Here is a 27941-nt window from a genome sequence, read left to right as displayed (position 1 = left end):
CCCTGAATCTCCTCCCGGACCCCAAACCGCTCATCTCTGACCCCACTCCAGAGCCTTCACCCCCCAGCCAGAGCTCTCACCCTCCCTGCACCCAAACCCTCTGCCCCAGCCCTGAGCCCCCTCCCACACTCCAAATCCTTCAGCCCCACCCCACCACATGAATTTTGTAATGTGCACCAATATGAAGCTGATGTATTACACATCACCTCCATATTGGTGCACATAAAATCCATTCTGCACACGGACATAAAAAATTAAAGGGAACACTGATGGTGACCAGAAACAAATCAGCTCAATTCACTCACTATTTTCTTTGTCTAGTAAGTTAGTTTTAAATGCAAAACATGGTTTTGATAAACTTTGTTTTCTTATGTATCTAGCACATTTAAAATAGCTTTATTTACTAACACTATTGCTGTTTTTGTGCATTTTTAATTGATTTTGAGTTCCCATGTGAATAGAACTGGACATAAATCAAATTTAAATAAAACAATCGTTTAGTAACTAACAAATGCATCATTCACTATTTTCTAACCTTAATTTTTACCTTTATTATGAATCTAAATAAATGTAAATTAAGCTATATAATTGCATAAATAAATGTATATAGAAATAGTGACACATTGAATTTGGTGCAAAGGCTATATTTAGTTGCCAATCAACAAGTTTTAGTGGTTACCAACACAGGAGAATCATCTCCTTTTAGGAAAATAATAAGTACAAATGCAAAACAAGATCTAAATGGATTACTTAAATCAAGGTTTCCTGCTTGCTAGTTTCAGTCATGATTAAAATTAGTGATTTAAATGAATCCACCCTGCTCATTGTACCCTAACAGTGAAAGAATTTTGTTCACGAGTCATGTGATGTGATTTTATTTTACCAAGATGACTTGAGTTGCAACAGAAGTCATTTAGGCCTTAACATTTTGATTGGCTTAGCTACACTGCTCCCTTGAGTGCCATAGCTTAGCTGATCTAAGCTCCAGTGTGGACGCAGCTAGATCAATGGAAGAATGCTGAAGAAGCTGGATTACCTAGCGCAGAGGTTGGCAAACTTTCAGAAGTGGTGTGCCAAGTCTTCATTTATTCCCTCTTAATTTAAGATTTTGAGTGCCAATAATACATTTTAATGTTTTTAGGTGGTCTCTTTCTATAAGTCTTATAATAACTAAACTATTGTTGCATGTAATTTAAGTAAATAAGGTTTTTAAAAAGTTTAAGAAGCTTCATTTAAAATTAAATTAAAATGCAGAGCCTCCCGGACTGGTGGCCAGGACCTAGGCAGTGAGAGTGCCACTGAAAATCAACTTGCGTGCTGCCTTTGGCATGTGTGCCATGGGTTGCCTACCCCTGAGCTAGCACAATGGAAGAAACCCTTCACTCACTTGTAGGAAGTATCTACACTACAGTACTACAGCTGCATAGCTGGCCCCCGTATGGAAATCCTTCCAAATACACTTATAAAAATGCTAGATTATTAATCACACATCCGTCTATGAAATCATTACGTGACAAATGCAATACATCACAAATGAAATTTGTTAAACTGTCTTTAATTATTTTTGTTTGTATCATAGTAAACACACCATTTCAGAAAAGTTTTGCTTTTCTCAAGGGGTGATTATGGGGGTTCTAAGGAGAAAAAGATAAAAGAACATTTAAACTGTACACCATGAAGGGTTAATCATTTAAACCAGGAGCATATAAACTTTGTTCAATGGAAGGCCAAGTTAGCAATTTTCCAGGCCCCAAAGGCTTCATCTGCTTTCAAGGGGATAGGCAACCTCAGACCTCATCTACTTAGAGAAATTTTGCAAAAACACATCTCACCACAGCTAAGAGCAAACAGCATTACCAAGTTAGGAAACTAGCATAGTTTGACTTCAGGCTGTCACCAGTGTTTTAAGAACTGTGCCATCTAACCCTTCTCAGAGGGGATCTAATCGCCATGTCTGCAATTATTATTGGCAATGTTTCCAGCATTGGTAGGGCTGAGGGTGTCAGCAACAGTTGGAAACGTGCAAGCAGTAATCTCTCAATTTTGAGTATTATGACTATGAAATCATTCCAGTTCCTCACCATTCAAAAACATTTAAGAAACTAATGAAGTTTCTAATCCTTTATTTGAAACCCACAAGGCATTCTCCCCTAAGTGCGCACACACAGATAAATTAATACTAACGAAAGTCAGGAATTTGCATCAAAGGAAGAATATGCTACTCGGAACATACTTTGTTGCGGTTAGAAACTGCAAGCATCAGAGCTATGCTTAGAGCTAAGCACAAAGCTATGTCTTATGCCAGTAGTTCTCAGCCGGGTACATGTAATCCTGGGGGTACACAGCGGTCTTCCAGGAGGTACATCAGCTCATCTAGATATTTGCCTAGTTTTACAGCAGGCCACATAAAAAACACTAGTGCAATCAGTACAAATTAAAATTTCATACAATGACTTGTTTATACTCTATATACCATACACTGAAGTACAATATTTATAGTCCAATCAATTTATTTTATAATTGTATGGTAAAAATGAGAAAGCAAGCAATTTTTCAGTAACAGTGTGCTGTGACCATTTTGTATTTTTAGGTCCGATTTTGTAAGCAAGTAGTTTAAGTGAGGTGAAACTTGGGGGTACACAAGACAAATCAGACTACTGAAAGGGGTACAGTGGTCTGGAAAGGTTGAGAGCCACTCTCTTACATGTTCCTGCAACAAGTGGTACAAAGAGGAACAAAGAAAGGCATTATTGGAAGAGTCCCAAAAGCCACAAAGAAGTGGAACCCACCGTTCCTCTTGACCCCAACCTCAAAGCATGTGGAAGCCTCTTGCACCAAATCTATGCCATAGGTGTTCCAAGGGTACTTGGGTGAGTAGGAAGTCATTTAGCAGCAAAGCTGGAAACAGTTACTGTGTACACCATGCACCTTTCTGAAAAGGTGGTCATACACACAACTGAATGTCTGGGCCCACCGATGGGGGGAGAAGAAGGGGGCCACTGCCCAGGGACCTGGATGATTTAAAAGGGCCCGGGGACTCCCAGCCACCACCGCAGGGTTCAGAGGCAACACCATGGGGGGAGAAGGACAGGAAGGGTCAGCCGCTTGCCCTCCCCAGACGCCTGCTCAGGGCCCTTGACCCAGCAGCCAGCCTTGGCTGGGGAAAAGAAGGGGTGGGGCCAGAGCCTCTCCTCTTCCAGACACACTGCCCTGAGGCTCTAGGGACAGTGGCCAAGTGACCGGAGTATGCCAGGGAGGGCTCAAAGTCGGCTCCTGTCCTGGGAAGCTGAGTCTGGGCAAGGCAGGGAGCAGTGACATTGGCAGCCCTCTCCCTGCCCAGGCTCAGCTTCTGGGGACAGGAGCAGACTCTGAGCATGCCGAGGTGGGCTCTGGCTCACTAGGCCACTGTCCCTAGAGAAGCTGAGCCTGGGCGGGGTAGCCTGCTCTGCTGCAGCCAAGCACTCTCCCAGGCAACTGCTGTGCTGAACCGGGCAGCATCTGGGAGTGGCTCCGGAGCCTGGCTGCCAGAAGAGCAGCTAAACAGACAGGGAGAGCCGGGCTGGCGCAACAAGAGGATAGAGCCCCCCGTCCAGGTAACATGAGATGGGAAGGAGGGGATGGGGAGAGTGCAGGGGCCCCAGGCTGGGAGGAGTCATGAGAGGGGGGTCATGGGGAGGGATCATGCATCTCCCCTTAGCTGGTGCCCCTTTGTGTGTCCTTCCCACTAGTCACCTCTGGCAGGGCTCCTAGGCTTGCGTGGGGTGGTCCTGGCAACAGTGAAGGCAGCTGGGTGGGCACATGGAAGTCCTGGGTGTGTGCCGGAAGAGCATACCCAGCAGTGCAGCAAGCAGCATCTTGCCGGGCACCAGTTAGCACAGCACCACGCAAAACGTCAGGTGGACTGTGTCTGTGCGAGCTGGGGGCCCACTGACTGTTCTATCCTGGGCCTGGAATTGCTGTCAGTGGGCCTGTGAATGTCATTCTGGGAACCATTAACTTATTCCCCAGCTGCACCTCTCTCTGAGAAGAGAAGGGTATTGCACAAGTATGGAGAAAATAATTGGCATATCTTCTAAAAAAGCCATGTTGGCAGGTGGAGGAGGGGAAGCAAGGCGCCATGATGGCAGTGCAATTTCCTTCCCTCAAGAGATCCATGTGGGATTTGGAATCCATACCCACACCTCATGCATAGACCAGTTCTAAGAAGGATATTTGTCAGAAGCTCAAAGACATGAGCTTTACAGGGTTTCTTTTTTCCTCCTTGGATTTTTCTTAGGGGTAATGATTCAACCTTATATTATGCACCATATTTTGATATGCAGGCATAATTTGATTTACACACATGCTTAAAGAAGAAACATCACCATGCGTAGCACAATAAGTTATCCCAGTATAACTAAGCATTTCAGCTTTGAAGTGTGATTATAAAAATAAAACCTTCCTATTCAACATAACAGCTTGAATAAGCACAGAAAGCAACCTGTTTGAGAAAGTGAACGTTTCTACTGCAGTTAATGCTGTAATGCCAGCACAGCAATGAAGAACCAAGCTGAATTTTCTTCTGCCTTGCATATCACAAGCCAAAATCATCAGCCGCATTCTAGTGGCAAAATCTTTCCTACTGGTAGTAAGAAAAAAAAAAAACCCAGCTTGACTTTCAGTTCCCATACCTAGTAGTTTGAAAGACATTTTTTAATTAGGCCTGATCTACACTACAAAGTAAAGTTGATGTGGGTCCATTTGCATTGACCTAGTTATGCACGTGTCTATGCTAAAATTGGTCTCCCATCAGAGTAAGTGGCTTGTACAGCAATGCAGTAGAACTGCCTCTCCCTACTGAGGCTGACACAGTTTCAGCATAGACACTGCATTACTTGTGAAACTCTAACCGTCCTTCAGCACCTGTCTCACAATGCTCCTATCCCTGCAATAGCAAACACTCATTTCAAAGTTTTCAACTCCACTGTCCAGTGATCGCAGAGACTGGAAGCCTACCCAATCTTCAAAAACCCCTGTGTGTTTTTTTTAAATGCCTCTTCCTGATTGCCCACCTTGGTCAATACACCTAGCAGCTTACCTTTGTTGTGTGCCCTGCCTAACCAACAAACAATGCCAGCTCCATACACACACAGCTGCCTGGAATAGGGAAGTAATATTGGATCTCCTCAGATTGTGGGGAACAGAAGCTGTGCAGACACAGCTACAAACAAGCCACAGAAATATTGACATTTATGAGAAGATTGCCCAGGGGATTCTGGCAAAGGGGCATGACAGGGATCAGCAGCAATGCTGCATGAAAACAAAGGAACTATGCCAGGCAGACCAGAAAGCAAGGGAAAACAAGAGGTCTCATCCTGCCCTGGAGACCTGCTGCTTTTACAAAAAACTGCATGCCATACGTGGCGATGACTCCGTCAGTGCCCCACATACTAGTGTGGCTATCTTGGAGGAACCCAAGATAAAGAACCCTTTGAGGAGGAGGATACAGCGGGGGACTCCAACTATGCTGCAAGCCAGGAACTGTTTGAAACTCCACAGAAGTCAGTCCTGGCTGACAAGTGCAGGTGAGCCTAGTGATGAAGGGGAAGGAAGCTTGGGTAAGCATGTACATGCATTAATCTTAAAATGTGAATTTTGTTTTTCCTCTTTCCTTCAGACCTCATCTCTACTTCCCCTTTACTCTGCTTTTGTTCTCCATTTAAAAATGGCACTTGGCCCATTTGCAAGTTAAGACAGGTATGATTTTTCATTCCTTTACTGGTATGTTGTTAGAAAAGGAAAGGCTAGCATGTTCTAAAAAGGATTGTGTAGCAGCCCAGTTTCACAAGCCACATGAGATCAGTATCCTGTGCTTTGATAGAGGTAGAACAGACAAGAGTAGAATTGGCATCTGCATTTCCTTTCTGTGGCTCATTGTGGTAGGGGAGGGGAAGCAGAAGACCATCTGCTCGACTTCTCTGCCTATCAGAATAGGGATGTCTCTTATCCTCTTGAGAGATCTCAATGAAACTTTCACAGAAATACTCCACAATCCTCTCCCAAAGATTTCTAGAAATGGCAGCCTGGTTTCTTCCACTACAATAGCACCGCAGCACTAAACAAGCTAGCAGGATACAGGCTGGAGTGGTTTCAGGACACTAATAGCAGCTGGGTTCTCTGTGCCTCTGTCACCATCAGGAGTGAAACAGCAGCCCTCCCTCCCCCAATCACTGCCTGTTAAAATATTGCAAATATATTCACTGCCACTTCACAATACCTGTACCCAGAGAGAGGGGCCAAATGGTATAGTTACATGCAGGGATGCTGGAACAATTTTTATAGTGGAGGTGCTGATGATGGAAACAGTGTATTTGGTGTTTGTTATTACTACTTCAAGCCAGGAGGTGTGGCAGCTACCTGCAACAGAACACTTCCCTTCCTCCCAGCCAGGTCATACTCGCCACGGTTTGAGCTAGAGAGCGGTGTTGTAGCTAGCGGCTCCAAAGTTAAAATGTCAAAAAGCATTTCTTATTAAGGATATTTATAGGAATAGTACAAGGGAGTTTGAGACTTAGCTTTCCCTTTCCATTGTGATTATACATCTAATGGTGTCTTTTTTTTTTTTTTTTTTTTTAAATCAGCAGCTTTTGGCATGGATGCATTGAGGCGTCCCATCTAGGGGCGCTGGAACAGTGAAAAATGGACGAGTCTGGCTCATCCACTTTTCGTCACAGGCCCAGCCCCTGGCCCCTCCTCTTCTGCCTGACCACCCCCCAGTCAGGTCGAAAGCTGGAGCCTGGCCCAGGTAAGAGCTGACCAGGAAGCCCAGGCAGCTGTGGGGAACCATGGACCTTCTAACCAGAGTTGCCAACTTTCTAACAGCACAAAACCGAACACCCCTTCCCTGCCCCTTCCTCACCCCTTCTCTGAGGCCCTGCCCCTGCTCGCTCCTGTGATGGGTTCAATTACAGAGACCCCCCCTGAGGCTGTCAACTGATGTGCTGGAATTACCTCTGAGCCTATTTTCCCTGATGGCTTGGGACTCCAGAACCCTGCCTTGTTGAGCCAAACACACTAGTCTGCTGCAACACAGATCCAGGTCTGAACCACACCCCCAAAGCGGCAGGCTTTAACCAAAAACTGCTCAGCAGGTCATCTATCTCCAGCACCCAGCTCCCAATGGGATCCAAACCCCAAATAAATCTGTTTTACTCTGTATAAAGCTTATACAGGGTAAACACATAAACTGACCACCCTCTATAACACTGATAGAGAGATGTACAGCTGTTTGCTTCCCCAGGTATTAATCACTTACCCAGGGTTAATAAAAATCACTGTTTATTAATTAAGTATAAAAAGTAGGATTTAAGTGGTTTTAAGTAATAACAGACAGAACAAGTTTCAGAGTAGCAGCCAAGTAAGTTTCCAAGCAAAATAAAACAAAACACATAAGTCTAAGCCTAATACAGGTAAATATCCTCAGAGATGTTCCAATAAGCTTCTTTCACAGACTAGACTCCTCCTTAGTCTAGGCCCAATCCTTCCCCCTGGTGCAGTTCTTGTTAGTTACAGCTCAGGTGGTAACTAGAGAATCTCTCATGACTGGCAACCCTCTGTCATAAACAGATAGTTAAGGGTTAATGTCTCTTTTGCCTGTAAAGGGTTAACAAACAGTGACCCGCAACACCTGACCAGAGGACCAATCAGGAAACAAGATACTTTCAAATCTCGGTGGAGGGAAGCCTTTGTTTGTGGTTTTTGGGTTTGCTTGTTCTCTGAGTCCTGGAGGGACTAGATGTGCAACAGGTTCTTGCACATCTCCCTTGACTACAGTCTCTATATATCAGAAATAGTTGAGGTAATTTGAGTAAGAAAGGTGGTTATAGTCTTTTGATTGTGTCTAAATTTGCAACTGTTGTTATTCTGGCTGGTAGGAGGTTTTTTTAAATTGGTGTATTGGGCTTTGAAAAATATTTTTACAAATTGTATTTCTGCTAGAGAAGCTTTTTCTCCATTGTGCTATCGCTGAAAGGACCCTGTAATACATTAGATTACAGAGACAACTTCTACTTTTTTTTTCTCTCTTTCTTTTTATTAAAAGTTTTGCTTTTTAAGATCTGTTGTTGATTTTTTCTCGTTAAGGTCAAAGAATGAGTCTGTACTTACCAGGAAGTGTGGAAGATAGGGGAAAGACGGAGGGGGAAAAGGGTGATCCTTTGTTTGAATTCACGGAGCTGAATCTGTATTGCCTCTGGGTGAGGTGAAAAAGCTCTCTGTTTTAAGATTCAGGGAGTTGGAATCCCAGTGATCTTCCAGGGTAACCAGGAGAAAGCCTAGGAGACGGCACTGTGAGGAAGAATTTATTTCCTTGTATTAGGATCCAGGGAGTCTGATCTTAGGGCGCTCCCCAGGAAAAGTTTTGGGGAGACCAGAGTTTATCAGACACTCAGAGTCCTGATTGGTGGCAGCGTATCAGATCTAAGCTGGTAATTAAGCTTAGAAGAATTCATGCTAGTACCTCATTTTTGGACTCTAAGTTTCAGATTGAGGAAAGTATACTATGATACCCTCTTTGTTCTGTTCCACCTCCTTTCATATCTTTGGCACAAGGCAGGAATCCTGTCTCTCTCTCTCTGGGCATAATGGGTTTGCTCGAGCAACAAACCCAAGCATTTTAGACCATTACTGACCTACAGGTCCAAAGAATCTAGACTCAGCAGCCTTTGCAGTCCTAGGAGAACTCCAAGTTTGCTGCCTTCTACAGCTGCTTTCCCCATCACATACACACATTACACACATGGCACCACAATATACATTCTTACCCCTAGCACTCCATGCGAAGGGGCAAAAAGTGACATACTAACCTGTAAAATCACAGATTGGCGGGTATCTATGTAGCCACAATGGATTGCACTGAGCTACTGTTTACAAACATTGACATACATGTTTACTTCCACTTCAATTTGGGATTGTAAACTGTAGTTCATCCTCAGTTTGTATGCGTTTGTTTGCACCCTTATTTTGTTAACTGCTGATGTGCACACAATAAAGCTCTATTTTTGTAGAGTCAGAGTATCTCTATTAGTTCACACCAAGCATTGTAGAACATATAGCAGGAGGCAAAGAATCAACCACATTTGTAAATTACACCAAGTATTACAGAATTCATAGAAACATACAGAATATTATAAAATACACAAGACAAACTCTGCTTCATGAAAAATCAACAGAGAACGCTACTGTTGCTGTTAAAATGCTCCTTTAAAGCCTCCCTTAGTCACATAGCTCCATGGTTGGCTCTTTTAATAGCCCTTGTCCCTGGCTGTTCAGATTCAGCAGACAGGAGCCAGTCAATCTCTCCTCTCCATTCTGGTAGCAGCTTTTCCCTATTCACTTCACAGATACTATGTAGGACACAACAAGCAGCTATAACCACTGGGATGTTTTTCCTTGATGAGATCCAATCTAGTCAGTTAACACTAGGGTGACCAGATAGCAAGTGTGAAAAAATCAGGACGGGAGTGAGGGGTAACTGGCACCTATATAAGACAAAGCCCCAAATATTGGGATTGTCCTTATAAAATCAGGACACCTGATCACCCTAGTTAACACAACCAGCACCCCTTCAATCTACCAAAAGCACATGCAACAGGTACTCTGTACCTGCTGAGCGAATAGTTTAATCTTTCCGGCCAGCAAATAACTGTGTGCCAGGGGAGCAAAAGATAGGCTGAGTCTCCCAGAATATCTCGGGACATTTCAACATCTCCAATGTCAATGCACAAGTCGAAGAAGAATGTCCCTCTTTGCAGCTTTTTAAAAAAGTCTTGTGTTTTTAAAGTCGCAGTCAACATACACCTTCCCTGCCCAGCCCACATTAATATCAGTGAAGCATCCCTGGTGATCCACTAGTATTTGCATAATCATAGCAAAGTAGCCCTTTCTGTTGATGTACTCTGTGGCAAGGTGGGCCAATGCCAAAACAGAGATATGCGTGCTGTCTATCACTCTACTGCAGTTTAGGAAACCCACTGCTACAAATTTATCCACTATGTCCTGCATATAACCAAAAGTCACAGAAGCAGAAGATGACAATGGCCCCACAGCGGATTTTCCAACTTCAAAATGATTGCCCACTGCCATTAGGAATTTGGTGTTACAGGTTTCCAGGGCGTGATCCCAACTTGCTTTTCCATGGTCAATGACACTCATTTTGGTGTCCCTGCTCTGGAGGACTGGGGCAAACTTGGCACACAAATCCAGCAATGTGGCCTTTTGCATCCAGAAGTTCTGCAGCCAATGGTAGTCATCCCAAACCTGCATTACAATCTGATCCCACGACCAATCAGTGCTCATTCCTCAGGCCTCAAAATGGTGCAGCACTGTGAGGAACTGCTCCATGAACGCCAGGAGCAACCTGGCATTGTTTTTCACGATGACCATCAGCATCACCCATCTCTGCATCACAATCCAAACTGTAGCAGTACACCCTCAAGATGTGCAAGTAATGGAGAACTGTGCATTGCTAATACAAGGATGTACCAGAGAATTGTGCTTAGGCTCTGCAATCTCCATACTTCTGTCACAGAGATGGCGGACACCGAAATGACCCCCATGGGATAGTGGGGGTTTTAAAAAATGGCATCAAGTTTATGGGATTTGCAGAATATTATGAGATGTGCAAAGTAGCATGTTGGGAACTTAACCTCTACTTTTCAGAAGTCTGTTGGTGACTCACTACTGTCCCACACAGCACTGCAAAAAAGTGTCCCAAAAGGCATCGCTCCATACTGCGGTGAGGGGCATAGTAGGATACCTCTGCAGGGTGTACCACACTTTCCATCAACGTCACGTTGATGCATGCACATGCCCAAACAATATACAAACTTCAGCGGCTGTATGCTGATTTAATTTGCGTCGACTGAATTTTGTAGTATGGACATGGCCTCAAACTGAGCAAGTCTTATATGCTCACAATGAAACCCAGAACTATAATATGTGAAACCAAATGAAATGTACACACTAGAGATGTTGATACCTCTCTATAATGATTTCTCTAAAGCCATTATCCTCTTAAATATACATGCATTTAAAACTATGCACTAAAGTCTGTCTAGGAAAAAAATATAGTTCCATTTGCAACAGTCATTCATTTTTCATACTTAAGTTGTTGCATCGTAACATAAAATAACCAAAAACTTTCGTTATTTTATTAGTTTCTGTGTTGCTTCAAGGTACACACATTAGTTCTAGAACACTGAAATGCGACATTTCGGTTTAAAATTCAGATCCCGACCCATCTCCCATCACAGCCCTTCAAAAGTACAGCTAAAAACATAAAAGTTTGCTCTGAATTCATGCAAAACATGAAATATTATATGCTGTCTCTGAAACTTCTGAGAGAATCAAATCAGGTCCAGAGCACATATCAGTTAACACATCAGTAGTAAGCCTAATTCTAACACTCCCACCATGGCTTAAATTTGAAGCTGGCTATGTTGTAGCCCAAGACAGAAGCCCGCATCTTATTGGGACTTTTCAATTGCATTAAGTTAATTAAATTAACATGATTAAAAATATACCTCCTCTTGGTTATAGTTGTACTAGTATTTTTACCTAGATATGCTACAAACGTGTACGTCCTGGAACAAACGTTTCAGGAGTATCCGCTTTAGACTAGCGATTTTCAAACTTCACTGCACTGCAACCCCCATCTGACAACAAAAATTACTACATGACCCCAGAAAGGGGGACCGAAGCCTAAGCCCGCCCCACTCCCGCCATCCCAGGCAGGGGGGCCAAAGCCAAATCCCAAGTGCTTCAGCCTGGGCAACAGGAAGTGGGGGTTGTAAACTCAGCATGGCCACCCAGGGCTGAAGCCGAAGCCTGAGCCCCACCATTAAGGGCTGAGGCCCTGGGCCCCAGCAAGTCTAACCCCAGCCCTGACGACTTTATTAAAACAGGGTCATGACCCACTTTGGAGTCCTGACTCACAGTCGGAGAACCCCTGCTCTATACAATAGCTGTGTTAACTGTCAGAAGATGCCAGCTTCTCTACTCTGTTCTCAGTAATAGCAGCTGGACAGATCAGTGTTTCTGAGGCCCCATCTACACGACGCGTGAAAATCGATTTTAGATACGCAATTTCAGCTACGAGAATACCGTAGCTGAAATCGAATATCTAAAATCGAGTTACTCACCCGTCTTCACCGCACCGAATCGATGTGCGTGGCTCGCCACGTCGAATCCGGAACTCCGTTTGTTTTGGTGGAGTTCCGGAATCGATGTAAGCGCGCTCTGGGTTCGATATATCCCCGTCTAGACGAGATGCGATATATCGAACCCCGAGCTTTCGATTTTAACGCGCTGAAATGGCGCGTCGTATAGACGTGGCCTGAGAGCAGCTGGGTTTGATTCTGGAATAGTCCCAAGTCTTTACACTGTGCTGATTTGATTTCTAAACTTGCAGTCTTCCCTTCATGGATGCTGCTGAAACAAACTAAAAAGTACTTATTTCACATTTGAAGTAGTCCTGTTTGAAGAGGACTATGTTTGAACATGAACTAGGTAACTTTTAGTTCACACCAGCGTCACACAGGGCAGTCAGAGCGCAACACTTTGGTTTACTCTGCAATTCACACCCCCACCACAGCACAGCAGAGACAACCCTTGAGACAAGGGGTTACGAGGACAGTGTCTTGAGAAAAGGATAATGAAAAACTCCTGAACTGTGCACGTTTGCTCTAAGTGTGGGAAGGGTATGTCAGTGCTCACTTAGCACAGGGATGAGTTATGTTTGAAAGAGAATGCAAGAGCCATAATAAGATTATCCTGGGACGAACACCAAGCCAAATGATTAGAGGTGCACATTAAATATCAGAGTATGCAGCTCAAATAAGGGGTAGCCTATATTCCACCACACCAATCAGAGCTGAACAAAAGATCATGCTATAAGACTTTCTGTGAAAATGGCTGAGGTAGTGTTTGTAGTGTAATAGTACAAGATAATCAAAGGTAAGAGCAGCAATATTTGTATAAATAAATCAAACGTTTTAAGAGTTGTGTTGTACATTGAAAAGACCTCAATACTTCTCAAGTGAATAGCTTCAAAAGTTTAGCTTCCAAGGGAACACAAAGTTAGCAAACCTGAACAGATACAAATATGCATCTCAGAGGCATAATTAGCTTTTCCTTTAAAAGGAAAAAGCAGATACAGAATTTTAAAATTCAAATTTGGTGTGACAGACTCCTATAGAAAGGCTTGATGACATTTTTAAAAAAAAGAAAACAAATACAAATTATGAAAAATAAAACGGTAGGTTGTAATTAGGCAGGACCAAGATACAGATGCAGTAAAATCCAAAGCAGAAAATTCAGAATGTAAATAGCAAACTCATAAAAGAAAAGCTATCATCAGCTTCCAAAGTCAAAACAAATTATAAACTCCCTTCTTTTTTCCATACACATCTCATGAATTTCTTTTGCTCAATAAATAGATAAAAAAATAGCCAATAGCAGAAAATGGTTAAGCAAATCTATCCAGAGAAAAATGGAAAAAAGGCATCTTAGGGTTCTGGCAACTCTGCACTGCAACCACATTCTCCACCACAGCAATGTATTAAAGAGATTGTTTTCCTTTGCAACCACTTTGAGAGACAGACTTCAGACCTTCAGGCTTTTTCACTTTCCTCTCCTCCAGCCTCTCTCAGACCTCTAAATACATGAAGCCCAACTAGCAATGGACAAAAAAAAACAGCACATTACAGAATTAAATCCCAGAAATCAGTTCCAAGCAGGCAGACCCCTGCACCTGTACACAGCTCTACTGAAGTTTATGGGACATTATGTAGAAAAATGGAATAATCTGCATAAATCCAACTGAGGGATCAGAGCCTAAATCAGAAATGTTATCTGCCAATCCATAATTTTTCCCCATTTGTTTTACAAGTGTTATTGTAGAAAATACATTAACATCACAAGATTATAATCCAAAAAGAGCACAGAATTCTATCAAAATTTGCAGAAATATTGAACTGATGACATAACAATATTGTTCTATTGCTTTGGCTTGGCAAACCGACCAATTGAGAGGTCAAATAATGTCAATTGATCAACTATTATTTGACCACAGTCAAATATCAAACATTTTAGCAAGAACCTGCTGATGCACACAATGTTGTGATTGTATCATCTATACATCTGTTTTTCAGAACTTAATTTCATTGTGTTTTGCATTTTCAGAATTAAAATAACTCAGTTAAGAAACTCGTTTTTTGTAAGTACGTATAAATAAGGCTAAGCCTATTGGAAACCATAAAGTCTTATTCTTTTTTGTTACTGTTCCAATAAAATCAGTTATTTAAGATAGATGGATCATTTTTGACATTTGACGATATTTTAATAATTATTTGTCTGGTCATCTGACCAATAATTTATGGACCGGTCAAATGCCCAATCTAATATTGTATACTACTACTAGGTAAGAGACAATTTTGATATCTCCCTCTCTCTCTCCAAAAGCTGGAAATACTGTAGAGGCATCATCCTCAAATTCTCAGCAAGTGAGGCACCAGTCCTGCAAACAGCTCCACATGGGTACATGAATCACTGAAGTTAAACGGACACTCCGTGGACACAAAGGAATGGAGCACTGTGCACGATCGGGGTCTTGCACTGGTCAACAGCAATGAACTAGGTAAAGAGCAGCACTGCTGGCTGCTGAAGAAGTCCATTCTGGCTCAGCTGGGAGGAAGATGGCTATGATTTGGAAATTTAAAGGGGCACAATACATCAGAAATCTAGTATTTTGTAATTGTTCAAAGTAGTTTCAGGAACAAACATCTGCTCCCAAATTCCCCTGTCTGTAGGGCCTTATCAAATTCATGGCCATGAAAAACCATGAAATTTGGTCTCTCCCTCTAATGAAATCTGGTCTTCTGTGTGCTTTTACCCCACACTATACAGATTTCATGGTGGGAGACCACTGTTTCTCAAAATGGTCCTGACTCAAAAGGGCACTGCAGGGGAGGGGGAGGTGTCACCACATTATTTTAGAGAGGTTGCAGTATTGCCATCCTTACTTCTGCACTGCCTTCAGAGCTGGGTGGCTGGACAGCAGTGGCTGTTGGCTGTGCTCCCAGTTCTGAGGGCACCACCCCACCAACAGCAGCGCAGAAGAAAGGTTTACAGTACTATACAAATGCCACCCTTACTTTTGCGCTGCTACCTTCAGAGCTGGACAGTCAAAGAGTGGCAGCTGCTGAGCGCCCAGCTCTGCAGGCAGTAGCGCTGCAGTGAGGGTGTCAATACCATACCATGCCATCCTTATGTCTGCGCTGCTGCTGGCAATGGCTCTGCCTTCAGAGCTGGGCTCCTGGCCAGCTCCCCCCGCTCTCCAGCTGCCCAGCTCTGAAGGCAGAGTTGCCGCCAGCAGCTGTGCAGAAGTCATGGAGCAGTACCACAACCCCCTCCCCCCCCCCACAAAATAACCTTGTGACCCCTCCCCGCAAAACTCCTTTTTGGTTTAGGACCCCTACAGTTACAACACCCTGAAATTTCAGATTTAAATATCTGAAATAATGAAATTTACACTTTTTTAAATCCTCTGACTGCAAAATTGACCAAAATGGACCGTGAATTTTGTAGGGCCCTACCTATCTGTTTTGGGGATTTTACAGTCATACTTGCTTATTTTTAAGTGTTTTCCTGCTCTTTGTTGCTGGGTGAGAGATCCATGTAAATAAGGGAAACCAAACAGAGGGAAAACATGAAAAAGACTAGAGTGCTGCCAAATGCACAAAGTTATAGAAATCATAGACATTGATCCTGGAAGATCTTCCATGCTGGCAGATCTTTGTGCCAGTGCAGAGCCCCATTAAAGATAATGGGTATCCACACGGGCACAACAATGTACACCTGTGGAGCATGTTGCAGGGCCTGGACCTTAAGTGTCACCTGCAACAATGATTGAGAGAAGAAAAGTCACAAGTTAGTATTATTTTTAACATTCTGTCAAACACTTTTTACAGCATTCCTTTAAGAGTAGAGCAACATGGGAAATACCTTATCAGGACAGACCAATCAATTGGTCCACATTCTCAGGCATTTTAGCTCTATAAATTATTGTACTCTGTGTTTGTCTGGAAAGAGGTGGGGATGTGGTTTACACACAGAAAGAAATGTGTGAACAGTCTACTATGGGATGTGAACTTCCTTAGTAATAATAATAAACCTGTATTATAACAACAAACAGAAAACAGCTTCCAAAGGGAGAAAACTGATTAACTGATGCAATAATCTCGTGTAATTTAACAAACAGTGGTATAAATGCTCCAGATGTATGAATTACATTTCTAGGGTGAAAGTAATCTCTGAAATAAATTAGTATTTTCTTTCTCCAGTACTAGATGTTTTGCAGAATAGTCAGTACTCAATGTACCGTCTATCAGAGAGGTTTGTGGCTAAGGCTGTGCAAGTTACACTGCTAAAGCAGGGGGTTTGCATTAGAAGAGGGAAACCTTTCTTCCCTTCAACCAAAAAGATAAAAGCAGCAAAGAATCCTGTGGCACTAAAGGCGCTTAAGAGGGAATTATTTCCAATGACCTATATAATGTCATCAACCCGCCGCTTCCTATTCGTAGAGGAGATCTAACTTCCTAATGAGATAGAGTCAATAGCATAGCCCTTCCTGGGGGAAGCTAGAGAGTCGGTCCAATCGATTGGGAAATGGGACAATTATCAGCACTGGGCTCGAACAAAAGGCGGTAGAAAAGCGTCCTCATGTTTCACCAGCCCCGGCCCCGGCCCCGGCCCCGCCCCCGGCATCCTGCACCTCAAGCGGGGGCGGACTGAGTTTGCTGACTGAAAGAGGCCGGTTTTGTTCGGCAGGGAAGGGGCTGGGCTGAGGCATCGCTTCTCTTGCCACACGTACGGTCAGAGCAGCACTGACCCAGCCCTCCCTCCGCGCGTTGCACACGCCGCCCCAGCAGCCACGGGCGCAGGTGACGAGCTCGCGAGCCCCCTCGCAGCGCTGGGGATCCCCTGGGCGCAAGGGGGGAGCGGGCCCGCGCTCTGGCTTAGGAGCTGCGCATCCTATTTCCGCGGGCGCGCGCGGAATAGAGCGCAGCGCCGCCTCCCTTCCCAGCTCGCGGCGGCGGACCCCCGCTTGCGCCAGGGACCCATCACCACACTCCTCGGGGCAAGTCTGTCCCCGCGCATCCCCCCTCACAGCCGCGGCCTCCCCGCCGCACTATGCACGGGGCCGTATCGGGCGCGGGGAGCCGCCCCAGACCAGCGCAGCCCAGGAGAACAGACACCCACCCACACGTGGGCGCCGCTCGCCAAAGAGCGTGTAAAGCGCCTACCTGGCTGGGGACCCCTCGCCGCTGTGTCTGGGGCCGGAGAAATCCCGGGAGCGGCCCCGGCTCGGCAGCCGCAGGACGAAGGGGAGATGCAGGCGTCCGCCTCTGGCTCAGCTGGCGCCGCGGGAGGAGGCAACTCCCAAGAGCAGCAGGTAAATCCCTCCTGGTTGTTAAGCAATAATCCTGCGCCAGGGAGAAGGCAGTGGACGCCGTCCCCTGCAGCCCCCGGGGCTTTGTTACCCCTGGGCTGGTACCTCCGACTCAGGGGGCCTCGGAGCCTTTCAATAGCCCCCACAGCAACTTGGGAACAACAATAAAGTTTGTGTAACTAGGAGGCCGGGCTGAGTGCGTGACTCACCGCGAGCCCCAGACTCCCAATAGCGGGAGGAGGAGCTGGAGCCGGGGCTGCAGTGGAAGTTGTCCTGCCACAGCGTCCACACCTGCTGCTGCTGCGCCCCCTTCAGGCTGCCCTCGTGCAAGCGTGCCACCCTAGTATTAAAAAAATGGGCGGGTGCCGTGCCTGCTCCAGGTGTTTACTAATTTCATGGGATCACTGAAGCACACGGGGGAAGTTGCTGCTGAAAGAGTTTGTGGAGCTAGAAGGATGATGCTTCAATTTCAAGGGGACCTAGGGTGAATTCTTGTAAGTTGAGATCCGGGTTGAGTAATACATTTTAACGTTTTTAGAAGGTCTCTTTCTATAAGTCTATAATATATAACTAAACTGTTGTTGCATGTAAAGTAAATAAGGTTTTTAAAATGTTTAAGAAGCTTCATTTAAAATTAAATTAAAATGCAGAGCCCCCCTGGACTGGTGGCCAGGACCCCGGCAGTGTGAGTGCCACTGAAAATCAGCTCGCTGCCGCCATTGGCACACGTAACATAGGTTGCTACCGCTGGTTTAGATCATAGTTCATCGTAAATCCATCTACCCTAGTTCTTTTCCATACCTTGTTTTTTTTGATTGTATATCAGAACCTATCTTTCTCTTATTCTTCTGAGTGAATGAAAATCAAATATTGACCTTGATATTTTATTAATTCTGTATATATGAAGCCACAGTTGTGAGCAAAATGATTTATTGTATTATTCTCTGCAGCTCAAACCATTATCTCAAGTATTGGAGTGCAACTGAAAGCACGTGCTTTATACAAGAGTGGAAACACATTTAAAAATGTTATTAAAGTTAATGTTTAAAATTAAATAGACGCAAGTGAAGAGGGAAGATATTGTACATCTGGGATCAGGCTTGAGTTATGAGGGATTACAGGTATTGGTTGCAAGGGTGAAGAGATACATAGATATCACATAACCGGCATACACCCAGATTGGGGTGCAAGAGTTTTTAAAGTGACAGTGGATAAGTGGGCTCGGGTACACCACCCATGGAATGTATAAGGAGTCCAAGTCAGTATCGTTGTAGCGAATGAGTACATGGGTGGGGTGCGTCCCTTGGTTCGTCCGAGAAGGAAGTGGGTTATTTCCCTGGTCGGCAGTCTCAATTACTCAGTGTGGTATTGATGGTATCCTGTGATGCGTTCAGTATAAATGTCTCTGGACCACCTGATGGTGGCGGACCCCATGAGCTGTCTTATGAGCCGGGTGTAGCATCGACCGACTCCACATGCTCTCAGAACCAGCTCGTTGTGGGGGTTCCACAAGCCCAGGGCTCCCGCGATCAGGGTGTATCTGGACCTCATAGCTCTGGGCTCTCAGGATCTCAGCCAGAGGGGTGTATTTTGGCACCTTCCGGGCTCGGACTGGTGGAAGGCCAGTGACCTGTTTTCACAGGGCATCGTGACATCTACCATGAGGACCTTCTTCTTTTCTGTGTCCGTCATGACGATGTCGGGTCGCAGTCTGCTGTCTGTCCCAGGAATGGCCGAGTCAAGGGTGATCTTCCCCATGGATGGCGGGATGGCTTTCACCAGCCATCAGGACATGGGGCAGGGTCTCGTTTGTGTAGTCACACTTCCTGCAGTGCCTGTCCCAGTTGCTGTGGTGGATGGCTCCGTTGAGGGGAACGCAGTTGAGTCAGGCCCTGTGAATGAACCGCCAGTTGGCAAACCTGCTGAAGCTGGCACCTCAAACACCTTGCCCTGGTCTGGTGACCCCATAGTCATCATACCCCACTTAAGTGATGCAACAATCCACAATATTTGTCAGTAACAGAACAAACACAAGATCTCATCCTGCAGCCAGAATTCCCAGGAGTAGCTTGTGGTGGTCTCTGCAAGTAAGGGCTTCAGAATAAGACCTATCGATTAACAGGATAATGAGGTTTCACTGTAATTGTAGGAAAGAACACATTTTGGGGTAGGGGGAAATACTTAGGTATGTATATTATAAATAATATCTACATTTGATAATATGGGGAAAACAGGTAATCATTTGTGGTGGGAGACACTAGCTGATGTTGTTACATATAGTGCTACAAATGCTTTTTTCTTAGCCTGAGGAAGCTGTTCAATCTTAGAATGTTTGTACTGTTAGTTGTGTGATGCTGTTTGTCTGTGGAGAGCTGTGACAAGTAGCAATCAATGGTGTTTGCTCTCTACCTAGAGCAAACTAGATTCAGTTCTTGGTGCAAAGTTCATTGGGAACTAGACACTGGTGTTTTAACTGAGATTCTTGAGAGAGAGAGAGCCTATGTAATGGTTGACAAGATCTCTATTTAAAGACACATCTGTATAGTATAATATAGAAAAGTAGCACTAAGAAAATACCCAGACTCCATGTCACTGATTTCTCTTCCAAGAGGCAACTAATGTGGCAGGCCCAGGACGACTGCTAACACTCAGCAGAGAGGTGACAGTATTAATGACCATTATAAATCTGAAAGAGACATTAGTCTAAGGTACTTATGTCTCAGTGAGAGAGAATTCCACCTCAAATACCTTAATTTAACAGTGACAGACTTCTTCATGAGTAGTTGCCATATTTATTACACATATTACATTTTTTCCAGAAGCTGGGATTGGATGACAGGGCATGGATCATTTGATGATAACCTGTCTGTTCATTCCTTGGGGCACCTATCATTGGCCATTGTCAGAGGACAGGATACTGGGCTTGATGGACCTTTGGTCTGACCCAATATGGCCTCTCTTATGTTCTTCTTTTTCCTTTTAAAAGGAAAAAGATGGTTTTAGCTGTATGAATTAGAACATCAGGATAATGATTCCAAACCTGTGAATATGGCTTTACCATTGATCAAAATGGGAAGAGAAGATTAAGCTAAAAACTCATTCAAATAAAAGTGCTATGTAACTAAATAAAAAGAATAAATTCAGCAAATTCCGCGAACATGGGAAGTACCCTTCCTAAAGATCTATACAATAAATGAATAAATTAATCTTTCAGACTTATTGCATCTATCTGTAACTTCTAAATCCCTACATAGTGTTTTAAAACCACATATATTCAATCAGTATGACAAAAAGATAGTTAAAAGGATCTCACTCCAAAAACCTTCCTCAGCCCTAAATAAAACAATTGCCCCAAAATCCCAGACCTCCACAGAACATATACACTTGCAATGTATAAAACATTTCCTTCAAGCAAATTTTCTCTGCCACTTTCGTATCTACCCCAGTCAGACCGCCTCACCTGAAAAAGACTGGGAATATGCCTTGAAGATTCACCAAATATAGGCTTAAATGAAACAAGAAGGGAAGCAAATTCCAGAGACCAGAACTTCTCACTAAGAATATCCTGCTGCTGTCTCCTTTTTAGACTTGGAATGGGTATTAGTTCAAGTACATAGAATACTTGCAAATGTGCTGCTATTATCCAAAAAGAGACTCTCAAATAGGCCAGACCATTTCGGTCATCACAGGATAGAACCAGTAACTTAAACTATACCCCAAAATGAACTGTCAGCTAGGGCATGTCACAATGCGCAGGTGTAATATTTTGTGTGAAACATCACTTCATAAATAGGCCTGTGATTTCTGTACTAGCTGCCATTTCCAGATGTTTTAAGATATAGCCCTATTACAATAATCCAAGGAAGATTATTACAATAACATCTATATCTTGGGGGAGGAAAAAAAGACACAACTCCTCCTAAATGCAAATGATAAAATGTGCTGTTAGGAACAGCTGCCATCTGAGTAATCAAGAACAGCTAGGGATCCAACAGAACCCCCAGTCTGTGAACCTTTGAAACAGTGGGCATACCCTCTCAACTAAGGATGCTGATATCCCAGTTCTTCCACTTGCTTCTCCCATCCCTATAAGCATTTTTCCTATCATTCCTGCACAGTAGCGGGAATCCCTGGGTAACTTAAGCCTGGTCTATAGTACAAAGGTAGGCCTACATAAGCTGCCTTGTGCATGTGTCTATACTGAAACCTGTCTTCCACCGATGTGAGCTCCCCATTATGCCAACGTACTAATACCACTTCCCCAAGAACTGTTGAGTTATGGTTGATGTATTGTGGTTGACGCAGCACAAATGTAGACACTGTATTACCTATGTCAACCCTAATAGTCCTCCAGCAGCTTTCCCACAATACCCAACACTGACCGCTTTGGTCACAGTTGTGAACTCCACTGCCCAAGGGTCATGGAGACTGGAAGCTCTCCCTACCTCCCGCTTAAGCCGTATATGTTTTTGAAATGCCTTTTAGTGATTGTCCATTTTGGTGAGCACACTTAGCAGCTCTCCACTGTTGCATGCAACTGCCCAGCTGACTATGCTGGCTACATGCTTGGGCCTGTGGAGAGAAGAGGCTGTGAAGGCACAACCTCGGATCACCCACAGAAACGTGGACATCTACGATTAATTTGAATGGTGGATGCGGGGATCAGCAGCAGTGCCGCATGAAAGTGAAGGAACAGCAGCAGGCATATCAGAAGGCCAGGGAAGCTAACTGTCAATCCAGTGCCAAGCTGCAGACCTGGCCCTTTCACAAAAAGATGCATGCCATACTTGGCGGAGATCCCACCACCACTTCGCACAGTGAGGAGGAGGTGGAGGAAGAGGAAGAGGATGGGAGATGTGACCAAGTGATCCAACTGTGGGGTGAGTAGGGACCTGTTTGAGACTCCACCACAATCCAGTCAGTCAAGCATGTGCAAACAATTTGCAGAGGAAGGAATCTCGGGTATGTGTGTAAGTTTATTTCCCATTAAAGTGATGGTGTCCTCAACTTAGCAGGACATAGCTATTGACTTTTCATTAATCTACTCATACCTGTAGAGTTTGGGGTGGTGTGTACATAAACAAACTAGTCTATATCCCCTTCCCCACCATAAGGATGATCTCAATGAAACTTTCATTGAGTACTCTGCAATCCTTTCCAAAAGGTTTTTAGGGATGGCAGCCTTATTTCTTCCTCTATGATAACTTTGGCAGGTACTACTGCGGTAAACAAGCTAGTAGCATATGGGCCTGGGCAACTTCAACTGTGTGCCTTTGTTATCCTCAGAAGTGAGATATCAGCTAAAATCGCCACCATCTGTTGAAAATGGTGCCAATATTCAATGCCATTGCCTTATACTCCTGGTTTCATGCAACTGAACATTTCTCTCTTCACTTCCCTTGCCCCTGGCAAGGCATACTTAGTGTGGCTGGTGTTGTGAGTTGCACCATGCACAAGTGTCAATGTCCTGTTTAAAACTTTAGGGACGGAAGGGAGCTGTGAATCTTGACTTTCATTTTTTGTTGTGCCTATACTGACAATGGTAACTTTGTGTTTTATCTGTAGCTGCTGCTGTTGAGATCGTGAGGGGTTCCCCCTCCACACCCATGGAATGCCTGAGCCAGATAAGGAAGAGAAATAAGAGATTGAGGATGACATGTTCAGCAAGATCCTGCAAGCCAGTGCTGTATCAGATCCTGAACAGAGGACCTGGAGAATTAATATTGCAGACTGTATGGAGAAAGGCCCAGATGCCAGAGAGGGAGATGCACCAGGATATAATGGGATTTCTCTGGCAGCAAACACAGATGCTGCAGAGTCCTGTGGACCTACGGGTTCAATAATCCTGGACTCACCTCCCTTTGGTGAACTCCAGTACATGGAGAATTCCACTATAGCACACTCCACCCCCCAATAACCACCGCGCAACATTCCACAGAGTATCAGGAGTCACGTTCTACCCCTACCGGTCCACACTAGGAGATATTAAGAACAACTACAGCTTCACCTATGAGAGCCATGGTAGCAGTATGTGTAGCTAAAGTGGACATGAAGGTTCATTCTTCAAGTTCTGTTCCATACATTTATTAAGGTTTTAATGTGTTTGCTTTTAACTTGCACAAAATTTTTTGGAGTGTTTTCATTACTCAATAAAACAGTATTGTTTGGAATATAATTCACCTTTATTAGTTCCCAACATATGCTGCAGAGTGCCTGGTGGAAGTGAAAGCATCCACTTACTTGTTATTGTACAATATGACACAACTCATAGGATCAACAACAAACACAGTGTAATAATTATAAGTGTACAGCAAGCCCCACAAAAGTAATAGGTGCAGTGACAGTGTTATATTCATAAATGCACACAAAGCACCACACACTTCCTAAGAGCCCCCAAGCTTCAGGGCCAGGTGGGGAACAATACACCACGGTGCATTACTGTGGATCATTGTTAAAGTGCTTTTTCAAAGCTGCCCTGAGCCCTAAAGCTCTGCTTTGAGCTCTTCCAATAGCTCTTGTGCCTGGCTGTTTAAACTCAGCAGACAGCTTCTCCACCTCCACACCAGGAGCAACTTTTCCCCCTTTTCCTTCACAGATATTATGCAGGACACAATAGGCACCTCTAACCATTGGGATATTTTTCTCACTGAGATCCAATCTTGTGAGTAAGGAACACCTGCACGCATTCAATCTAGCAATAGCACATTCAACTGTCATTCTGCAGCTGCTGAGCCGGTAGCTGAATCTTTCTTTGGTGCTGTCAAGGTGGCTGATGTATGGCTTCATGAGCCAGGGGAGTAAGTGATGATCTGGGTCCCCCAGGAGCACTGCTGGCATTTCAACACTGCTAATGGTAATCTGCTAATCGGAAAAGAAACTCCTTGCTTGTAGCTTTCTAAACAGTCCTTTGTTCTTAAAGCTATGAGCGTCATGTCCCTTTCCTGACCAGCTAACATTGATATCGGTGAAGCATCCCCAGTGATCCACCGGCGCTTGCATAACTAGAAAAGTAGCGCTTTCTGTTGATGTACTCTGGGGCAAGGTGGTATGGTGCCAAAATAGGAATATGTAAGCCAGCTATCGCCCCACAGCAATTTAAGTACCATGTTGCTAGAAATCCATCTATTATACCCTGCACATTGCTGAGTGTCACAGGCCTGCGTAGTAGGAGGCTATTAATGGCCCTGCACACTTCCATAACAATGACCTGTTTGGTGGATTTTCCAACTGCAAAATGATTTCCAACTAACTGGCAGCAATCTGGTGTTGCAAGCTTCCACAATGTGATTGCCGCTCTCTTTGCCACTATCAGTGCAGGTCTCATTCTGGTGTTCCTGGGCTGGAGGGTTGGGGCAAGTATGGCAGATCCAGGAATGTGGCCTTGTGCATCTGAAAGTTCTGTAGCTATTGCTCATCATCCCAACCCTACTGTATGATATAATCCCACCAGTCGGTTCTTGTTTCTTGGATCAAGAAGCAGCGCTCCACCGTTCATGGCTGTGAACACCAACAATCTTGAATTGGTTCTCTGTATGTCCCACAGCAGTCTGCCCTCCAGAAAACTGCCATATTCCCGGCAGCTCTGCTTGCAGCTCTGCAAATACCAGAAGGTCAGACATCCTGTGTTTGCAGAGTTCATAACTATAGGTCTGAGCTGTGCTGGCTCCATGCTTCTGTTAGAGATGGCGGACAGCAACAAGTCCCATGTTGGTTTGTGGGATTTTTAAAATAAGCATGAAAATTATGAGCTAGAGATGGCATTATAGGGTGGAGAAAGTTGTGTGATGGGAACTTGACCCTGCAGTGCCAGTCACCCCTGTGTGACAAATTTCTGTTCCACTACACATTGCCAAAACTTCCCAAAAGACAGCATCCTGGATGGTGGTGAGTTGTACACTGGGATTCCTACCGCACTGTGCATCAAAACAAGCGGTCCTGGTGAGTATGCGCAGTGCTGATGCAAGGAGCCAAGTATGCATGTGCACAAGCAATATACTAACTGCAGTGGCTTCATGCCAACATAACTTGCATAGGCAAAAGTTTGTAAGGTAGACGGTGTGATCCCCAGCATAAGGGGCGTGTCCAGAGTTGTTCTTCACTCCAAATATTCTTGGCTGCCTGAATGACCCTTTGAGGCTGTGAGCAGTTAAGTGTAAATTAGAGCAGTCTAAGGGCTGTTCTGTGTTACATTCGATATGTTCCCAACTCGCCTCTGAATCCAGGGGGGCTGCAGAGGTGGCATACTGTCAACTTCTTATCCCGTGTTGCACCAAGATCCAGCTCACAATTAGGGCCTTTATCTCCCAGGGTGCCTGGCTGTGAGTATCATCTAACTTAATTATCACCAATTTCAAAATTATGTTGTCTCAAATAATTAGAAACAGATTTATTAGAGAAAAACAGTGAGAGAATCATTATCATAAAGGTAAACAGAATAAAAATTCAGTTAACAGCTAGACTAAATATCATGCCAAAGTATAGTTAACTAGGCCAGACCTTTTAGTATTGAACCAATGATTTAGTAAAATTTAAAATCTTGCATTTTAGAAAGCTTGCTTTCCTCTCGCCAAACACTCCAGCTGGTGTTCTCCTGAATAGTGACCTAGCTCAGCTGGATGTCTTCCCATGGTCCTCTCCCTCCTGTAACTCCAGAACAGACCAGCTAAGGCTCAGGTTTGAGAACTGCTCATTAGCATGTTGAACAATTACCTCACAGGTTAGTTTAATTTGTAAATACAGAGTTTCAATAGCTCTAAAATGTGATGTAATTTTCTCCTTACTTGAATTTAGCACAGAATATAAACTTACTGACATCGTCACAGGAATAATAACAGACAGCTAAAACTTTAATGGGCCATTAGCAAGTTACATGTTCTTTCTCTAGTGTTACAATTCTCAGTATTTTGAATTTGGATTCACAATTCACTGTTATGCTTGTATCTTTCTATTCAAGCATATATTATCATATAGCATAGTGATGTGTTTGAATTTATTATTCTAGAGACGATGGGCTTAATATATCCTCTAAAAAAACCCAAATCATAGTTCTTGAAATATATAATGTATGCACACCACGCCAGTGGTTTAGTAATTCATAAATGCATATTTAAGGGCTTTTTTCCTTTCATTTATGAGTAAGGGTCTCCTTCAGTGGAATTTCTATCTTTAGCGTGGTAATATGTGAGTATACATTCTATTTTGGAAAAGACTTTATGCATATTGATGAACTTTTACCCACTAGGAAGTCTAAGACTTCCTAGCTGAACTCACTGTCATTTACACAACAGTTCATAATAGTTGTGATGATGCTCTCAACAATGGTGCAAGAGTGTGAGTACCAACCTCAGGGCAAACTGTTAACAAAACAGAGCACAAACCCCCAGTTGGTTGGAAGTTCCTAACTCAGGCCTGGTCTACGCTACACAGTTAGGTCCACCTAAGGCAGCTTACATCAACCTAATTATGTCAGTGAACACACTACAACCTTGCCCCGCTGAGGTAAGTGCCCTCTTACGCTAACATCATAACTCCATCTCCATGGGAGGCGTAGGGCTTATGTCAGTGTAGTTAGGGCAATGCAGTGTCTGTGCAGACACTGAGTTACTTTTATTGGCTGTTGGCTATGTTGTCAATTTGAGGGCTCCCTGCTGGAGCTGTGAAATTGACAAGAAAGCCAGGCAGCTAGAGCTGAGCTGACCCTGGCTTTCTGCTTAGGGAGCCGAGAAAACCCTAGGGGCAGCTGGGCTTCCAGTGGGGAGCTGCATAGAGCTGAGAGGCCTGACTTTCAGCCCCCCACACCACCCCTCTTCAGTTGGTGGAAGCGCCCCTGGTGAGGACATGCACCACTGACAGAAGGAGGGTAGTGTGGACACCAGCCACCACAGTAGGACATGTTTCTAGAGCACATAATATATGACCTTTGCACGGTGTAGGAGCCTTTCCTTTCTCCTTGACAGATACTTTATCTTTTCCTTTCCTCTGCACATTTTGAATAGACATAGTTGAGGCCCAGCCTTGTGCTTTAAATCCTTCAAATTGCATGTGAGAGGAAGTGGATCGTTCTTTTGCCTTAAAAACAAAAACCCTCTGTGGGCTATATCAGTGTTCAGATTCACTTTGAGGGTAGGAGATTCTCATGCCTCTGGTGGATTATTGTCCCCTCGTTGGGTACTTCTAAACCATTCCTGCCAGGGAAGATTTTTCTCTGACTCATACAGATGCTTAATAGTAAGTTGTTTGCCTTAAGAATACACTAAAGGGATTCTTTTAAATACTTTTCCTATGGAGAAAATACCAAAAATCACTCTCCAAGGACTCAGTCCTTCTCTTCAAATTACAAATTGCTCTAAGGGCTCAGTGGGAGTTTTGTCTAAGAACTATATAGAATTTGGTTTTTAATGTAAATTTGATTGGCAGTGTCACTTTCCTTTCGTAGTTATGGTTGGCATTTTAT

General features: G+C 44.1%; 2 protein-coding genes across 4 annotated transcripts in view; one reads left to right on the top strand and one right to left on the bottom strand.

Moving 5' to 3' along the window:
* Positions 1 to 17423, bottom strand: part of FHIP1A (FHF complex subunit HOOK interacting protein 1A) — a 161705-nt gene extending 144282 nt beyond the window's left edge. The window contains exon 1 of the mRNA XM_032771279.2: positions 17343 to 17423. The gene's annotated coding sequence lies outside the window, so the exon portion shown is untranslated. The remainder of the gene's footprint in view (positions 1 to 17342) is intronic.
* The window catches only part of SH3D19 (SH3 domain containing 19), a 171970-nt gene continuing 161249 nt past the window's right edge, over positions 17221 to 27941 (top strand). For all 3 annotated transcript variants that reach the window (XM_075066320.1, XM_075066319.1, XM_075066318.1), the window contains exon 1: positions 17221 to 17491. In XM_075066320.1, the coding sequence (XP_074922421.1) occupies positions 17230 to 17491 (262 nt within the window). In that variant the 5' untranslated portion in view covers positions 17221 to 17229. The remainder of the gene's footprint in view (positions 17492 to 27941) is intronic.

Source organism: Chelonoidis abingdonii, chromosome 5 (genome assembly GCF_003597395.2).
Source record: "Chelonoidis abingdonii isolate Lonesome George chromosome 5, CheloAbing_2.0, whole genome shotgun sequence".
Classification (NCBI taxonomy): domain Eukaryota; kingdom Metazoa; phylum Chordata; order Testudines; family Testudinidae; genus Chelonoidis; species Chelonoidis abingdonii.
This window is presented reverse-complemented; position numbering and strand designations above follow the sequence as displayed.